Here is a 7500-nt window from a genome sequence, read left to right as displayed (position 1 = left end):
ATATGACTAACCCACTGCACCTCTGTGTTATCAATATACCAATATGACTAACCCACTGCACCTCTGTGTTATCAATATACCAATATGACTAACCCACTGCACCTCTGTGTTATCAATATACCAATACGACTAACCCACTGCACCTCTGTGTAATCAATATACCAATATGACTAACCCACTGCACCTCTGTGTTATCAATATACCAATACGACTAACCCACTGCACCTCTGTGTAATCAATATACCAATACGACTAACCCACTGCACCTCTGTGTTATCAATATACCAATATGACTAACCCACTGCACCTCTGTGTTATCAATATACCAATATGACTAACCCACTGCACCTCTGTGTAATCAATATACCAATATGACTAACCCACTGCACCTCTGTGTTATCAATATACCAATATGACTAACCCACTGCATCACTGTGTGATCAATATACCAATATGACTAACCACGGACATCTAATCAATATACCAATATGACTAACCACGGACATCTAATCAATATATCAATATGACTAACCACGGACATCTAATCAATATACCAATATGACTAACCCACTGCACCTCTGTGTGATCAATATACCAATATGACTAACCACGGACATCTAGGCCAGGGAGCTGTGGCCTGTCCTGTCTCAGACAGCCACTCACATGGGCTTTAATAGCCCTCAGGGATAAACCCCTCACCCAGTGCTGGGGGTAATAAATATAAGCCTATATAATAAATATATAAGCCTATATAATAAATATAAGCCTATATAATTATAATTATAAATATAATTATAAGCCTCAGGTAAATGTTTAAAACATAGTCACACCTTTGTTATACATTAACAGTTTCTTGAGCAAGCCTGACCCAGGATTGCTACACTTGGAGACATGATCAGGTTTGTTTAGGAATAAATTAAAGTTGAGGTTAACTCTTAACCAGGCACGTACAAACAAGCTTAAAATATATATATTTTTTTCATGATCCAGAACGCGGTGGCGCGTCTGGTGTTCAACCAACCGAAGAGGGCACACTCCACTGGCTGCCTGTAGCTGCTCGCATTAAGTTTAAGTCACTTATGCTTACCTACAGAGTGATTGCTGGTTCTGCTCCCATCTACCTAAATGCTCTTGTAAGGGCAAATGTTACACCCAGGACGCTGCGCTTGTCTAGTGAGCGTCGTTTGGCACTGCCGCCTGTGCAAGCACGGCAATCCAGACTATTCTCATTCGTAGTTCAACGTTGGTGGAACAAACTGCCTAGTTCTACCAGAGCAGGGGCGTCCCTCTCTACCTTCAAGAAGCTTTTGAAGACCCAACTCTTCAGAGAACACCTCCCTTCCTAACTGGCACCTTGACTAATGCTTAACTTGCACTTCAGCAGTTACAGTCCTGCACTTCTTTTTTCTTTCTATGTCGTTTTCTATTTCTTATGTAAAGTAGTATTTATTGTTACACCAGGTTTTTTTTATTGCTCTTAACTTGACTGTTCTCTCCCTTGTATGTCACTTTGGACAGAAGTGTCTGCTAAATGAATAAATGTAAATGTAAAGTTGACCGAGGCTGCTGATAAAGCGAGCCAGTGGCTGCGGCTCAGGGACTCACAGAATGGGGTGATGAATTACCCTGAACAGTTAAATATGTGAAAACGTGTCAAGGTGTATCTTGAAGTGTATCTGTTGTTGTGTCTGATAGTGGCATGTGTCCTCATCCATCATGATGATGGAGGGAGGTGGGTCATGGATGCCAGACAACACTGTTGAGCCTTCTGGAGGTGTCGTGGGCCTAGTTCAACTTAACACTTAGTGATGAAGGACGGTGCCTCTTAGAAAACCCTAGTGAAATGCTCACGAAAGGCAGCTTTTTGTTGTTGTTGTACCCTGCTGCTCAGGTTCTATGAATGGGCAGTCATGTTGCTGTGTTTAGCAGTTGTTGGCTACAGAAAACACAGGTTGTGTAGGAGGGCCTTTACATGTGGCGCATTTTGTGGCAGTCACCAGTCGGTTGTGCGTTGTTGTTGTATCCTGCAGCTCAGGATCTATGGTTGGGCTGGTGTTGCATTGGGAGATTAGGTATGTTGGGCTGGTGTTGTATTGGTTAGGTTAGGTATGTTGGGCTGGTGTTGTATTGGTTAGGTTAGGTAGGTTGGGCTGGTGTTGTATTGGTTAGGTTAGGTATGTTGGGCTGGTGTTGCATTGGGAGATTAGGTATGTTGGGCTGGTGTTGTATTGGTTAGGTTAGGTATGTTGGGCTGGTGTTGTATTGGTTAGGTTAGGTATGTTGGGCTGGTGTTGCATTGGGAGATTAGGTATGTTGGGCTGGTGTTGTATTGGTTAGGTTAGGTATGTTGGGCTGGTGTTGTATTGGTTAGGTTAGGTTAGGTATGTTGGGCTGGTGTTGTATTGGGAGGTTAGGTATGTTGGGCTGGTGTTGTATTGGTTAGGTTAGGTTAGGTATGTTGGGCTGGTGTTGTATTGGTTAGGTTAGGTTAGGTATGTTGGGCTGGTGTTGTATTGGTTAGGTTAGGTTAGGTATGTTGGGCTGGTGTTGTATTGGTTAGGTTAGGTTAGGTATGTTGGGCTGGTGTTGTATTGGTTAGGTTAGGTTAGGTATGTTGGGCTGGTGTTGTATTGGTTAGGTTAGGTTAGGTATGTTGGGCTGGTGTTGTATTGGTTAGGTTAGGTTAGGTATGTTGGGCTGGTGTTGTATTGGTTAGGTTAGGTATGTTGGGCTGGTGTTATATTGGTTAGGGTAGGTATGTTGGGCTGGTGTTGTATTGGTTAGGTTAGGTATGTTGGGCTGGTGTTGTATTGGGAGGTTAGGTTTGTTGGGCTGGTGTTGTATTGGTTAGGTTAGGTAGGTTGGGCTGGTGTTGTATTGGTTAGGTTAGGTAGGTTGGGCTGGTGTTGTATTGGTTCGGTTAGGTATGTTGGGCTGGTGTTGTATTGGTTAGGTTAGGTATGTTGGGCTGGTGTTGCATTGGTTAGGTTAGGTATGTTGGGCTGGTGTTGTATTGGTTAGGTTAGGTATGTTGGGCTGGTGTTGTATTGGTTAGGTTAGGTGTATGAGTACTTGCATGTGAAAGGATTGACCGCTGTGAAAAGTTCCCAACCATTAGCCCAAGACATTTAAGATGTTTTCCTGTGTATTACTAAAACAATGAATTAAACACAATTTTCAAGATACTTCCAGAAGTCTGAATCAAAACATTTTTTTGTAAATCCTCATGTGTTTCATACTTCAACAACCGTGGCAACTGCCTAATGGTTTTAAAAACTGCTGCCACAGATAATTTGCCTTCCTGCAGATGGATAAAAAAAAAAAACAACAAAAAGAAAAAACATCAGCATCTTCTATCTGCCACGTTCCTGGTTACGTGTATTAATAATCATCTGTGGCCAATTAAAGAAGCCCTGGAATAAAGAGAAAATGTGGGCCTCTTTCATGGAGCAGTAAAAAGAACTGCAGGTGGTCCAAGCTTTTGCTGACATGTTCCACTTTGGTCTGCTACTGGTTGGGGATGAAACATGCGGACATGCTACCTACCACACCCCTGGCGCTGCTACAAGAACTAATACCCTGCCAACCGTTTGTTTCATATTGCGGAACACCGGCCTTGCTTATTGCTTCATTCTTTTAATTACACAACCTAGAGGGTAGTTGCACCACTAACCTGTTTTTCTGTGCCTTGTATATCTTGATACGTGTTTGACCATTTTCCCTGCTTTTGTTCATAATCTGACTAACACCCTTTATTACATCCAGGCAGAGTGAACTTTAACTATAACTATGGCATTTCTTTGTGAGTCCGAACATGATTAGAGAGAATGTCTTTCAGTGAAAACTTTTGCCAACCCATGTGTGAACTCAAACACATAATACTGTTATACTGTTTGTGTAATAGACTTGTTTGTGTAGACAAACACACCACAAATGCACACACACACGTACATGCACACACACACGCACACGCACACGCACACGCACACGCGCACACGCACACGCACACCGGACACGCACACGCCACGCACACGCACACGCACACGCACACGCACACGCAAACACACACACACACACACACACACACACACACACACACCTGACACTCACACACACACACACACACACACACAAACACACACACACACACACACACACACACACACACACACACACACACACATGACCATACCTGCATCTTTAATGAGGAACAAAATGGATTTGCCACTAGCATCTTCATAGGTCTGGAACCGTTGGACACAATCATCCTCGTCCTTATAGGAGCAGTTCCCAGCATTTGTGTCCCTGAAGACTATCATGGGGGATGGGGCGACACACATCAGAGCGACAACAGGGAGAGTTCGGACAGAAGGGAGGAGAGATAGAGGAAGTGAAGGAGAGAGAGAGAGAGAGAGAAAGAGGACAAGAAACATTACAACACAATACAACACGTAAACTAATGCACATCTACTCATGAATCAGCGCTGATATGTGTGACTGTGTCTTCAGCTGAATCTTGCATATGCAAACCAATGCCTTCTGTAATACAGGTCATTATTACCTCCGCCAAGGAGGTTATGTTTTCACCCCTGTATGTTTGTTTGTTTGTTTGTTTGTCTGTTTGTTTGTTTGTTTGTTTGTTTGTTTGTTTGTCAGCAGGATTACGCAGAAACGCATGGCCGATTTCCATCAAACTTTGTAGGGAGATGGGGTCATATAATGGCAATAATTGATTAGATTTTCAGATGTCAAGGTCAAAGGTCAAGGTCACACGGCGGAGCTTTGCATTCTCTGAATGCTCCCATTCTTGTTACTGTATAGATTAATGTACTCACTAATCTCGTCGACCAATTCAATCTCGTCTCTGCAGATTTGACTGCAGGTCTTGTCCTCGAACAGGGGTCCTCTCTTATACTGCTTACATTCCACACAGTCTCTACAAAAAGAAACAGACAAAAACACTTCATTGACAACATTGTACTTTTAGTTTTAGTTTGACACCTTTATCCAAACTGACTTACGGTTCGGTACGGATATTTTTATCAGCATGTGAGTACCCTGAGCCCCATGACTACTCTACCTGTCACTCACACACTCTCTCTCTCTCTCTCTCTCTCTCTCACACACACACACACACACACACACACACACACACACACACACACACACACAGGACCTCTATCAGCATGTGAGTACCCTGAGCCCCATGACTACTCTGCCAGTTACTCACACACTCTGTCTCACACACACTCACACACTCTCTCTCTCTCACTCACACACACACACACACACACACACACACACACACAGGACCTCTATCAGCATGTGAGTACCCTGAGCCCCATGACTACTCTACCAGTTACTCACACACTCTGTCTCACACACACTCACACACTCTCTCTCTCTCACTCTCACACACACACACACACACACACACACAGGACCTCTATCAGCATGTGAGTACCCTGAGCCCCATGACTACTCTAGCAGTTACTCAACTAGTTGAGACACAGGAACTCTACAGAGCAACACATTTCTTTGGTGACTTTGCACATGAAATTTGAAATGATACAGATAGTTCTGATAGGGTTCAGCGCTGTTCTGCTTTTGGCTAAGAGGTCGAAGTAGCTTGGTATTGTTTTAACAAAAATCTAAATATGTCTACATTTAGAATATTTTATGGTAAAAGCCAAATCTTGTTTTAAGATTCCCCCAAGCTTTTCTAATAATCTTTCTTTGTTTATATTCTGTCTTTGCGTTTGGCCATGTTTCACATAAGCGTGATCGTCTGACCAGTCGGTGTTACGAGTGTGGGATAGGATAAGAAAAGATAAACTTGTATTAATCCCGCTAGGGAAATTCAGGTGTATTAGCAGCAAGGTATTAGGAATCAACTACATACATAAAAAAATGAAAATGTAACCACTATATGGGCCATTCTACCGAATTGGTGCAAAGTCAGGTCGGAAATATTTGGATTTTTTTTATGTTTTATTCCCAAAACTTTGTCCGTATGTATATTGTACCATATCTAAAGTACACATATCTAGCAAAAGAACAGTCAATTTTTATATTGTATTTTCAGAATGTGTTGGAACGTTTTTCCTCTTCCAAAAATTGTCACTACCGAAACATCACATTTACTATAGTAAAAAAGTATTATTATTGACCTGTTCAGATTGTGTTTTCTTCCTTTCTCTGAAGGGTATTTTTACAAATATTTCTTGAAGGTTTTTACAATGAAATCCATAAAAATGAATTATTTACCAAATTTTCAAGTTCAATTTATAGAATTCATCAAAATCTAAGTGCAATATTTCTTTGTAAAATGCAAAATACTGATCATATTGATTCCAGAGTTCTTGATTGATGACATTGAACATACATTAATCCAATCAGTATCATAACATTTTAGTTGATTACTCAATATACTTAATTTTTTACAAAACTTCCTGTTTTTCGGTAGTGCTGCACTGTTTCGGTAGTGACATCCAGTGTTTCGGTAGTGACTGCACTGTTGGATGGATGTTCATTTCTCTCCCAAAATCTTCCAAAAGGTGCTCTGGGCCGCTCTTTAGTCCACACAACACATTTATTTAAAAATTATGGGATTTAACTACTTACCATTTCATTTTGTCACTACCGAAATCATCAGGTCACTGCCATATGTTTCGGTAGTGACTGTTTCGGTAGTGACAATTCTAGCTAACTTTAAGCATAAATAAAGAATTCTAGCAAGCACACGGCTTGCAAACACATCTTTGAAAAGGTGAACACACATACAAACATAAGATTTTCCATGAAACCCCAAAAGGTTTACTTAATTGAAGAAAACATGCGTTTCGGTAGTGACAATTCTTAAGGTTACACGTCGATTTTCAGACTTTGGAACACATTTATATAAAAACTATGGGATTTAGCTACTTACCATTCAACCATGAGGGACAGAGATGCAGTGTCACTGCATGGTCAAAAATGCAGAGTCGTGGCTAAAACACAGGCTCAGCCAATGGACTAAAACTCTTGTGTTTCGGTAGTGACATGAAAACTAGGGACATGATTTTTTGAGTATAGTAAATTGATTTAAAAATTAAACCCACAATAAATCTAAATATTCCAAGTTCTGTTTCAACCCAATCATAAAGATCTTTGAAATTAAATCATTGAAAAAAATCTAAAAAAATTGAAAAGTGTTATTTAAAGGCATTGAAATTTAGATGTCAGGGTTGGGGACAGCTACTTCCCAATAGAAAGTACCCTATAAATGATGATTTTGTATATATTTAGCTTATCACTATCTCATGTAATGCATTGGGTTTATATAGACCATAACATTTTCTAATTAAATATCTATGCCTAAATACCTAATTGTTTTGTAAATAGTTTTTATTGTTCAGGGACTGCATATTACACGAATTCGGTAGAATGGCCCATATACATACGATATACAGTACATTCCCGTGCTCCTATCCCCCTTGTCCTCTCTGGCCTGTAATTACT

The 7500-nt window shown here is 40.9% G+C and overlaps 1 protein-coding gene across 1 annotated transcript in view; it reads right to left on the bottom strand.

The window, feature by feature from the left end:
* LOC308379233 (integrin beta-3-like) overlaps positions 1-7500 on the bottom strand; it is a gene marked incomplete at both ends in the record, with an annotated part of 24264 nt that overhangs the window by 2589 nt on the left and 14175 nt on the right. Inside the window, 2 exons of the mRNA XM_080856291.1 lie at positions 4193-4312; positions 4836-4936. Of these exons, the coding sequence (XP_080712417.1) occupies positions 4193-4312; positions 4836-4936 (221 nt within the window). The remainder of the gene's footprint in view (positions 1-4192; positions 4313-4835; positions 4937-7500) is intronic.

The sequence above is a fragment of the Sprattus sprattus genome (assembly GCF_963457725.1).
Source record: "Sprattus sprattus genome assembly, chromosome: 18".
Classification (NCBI taxonomy): Eukaryota; Metazoa; Chordata; class Actinopteri; order Clupeiformes; family Clupeidae; genus Sprattus; species Sprattus sprattus.
The sequence above is the reverse complement of the archived record's forward strand: the minus strand, read 5'-3'. Positions and strand labels throughout refer to the sequence as shown.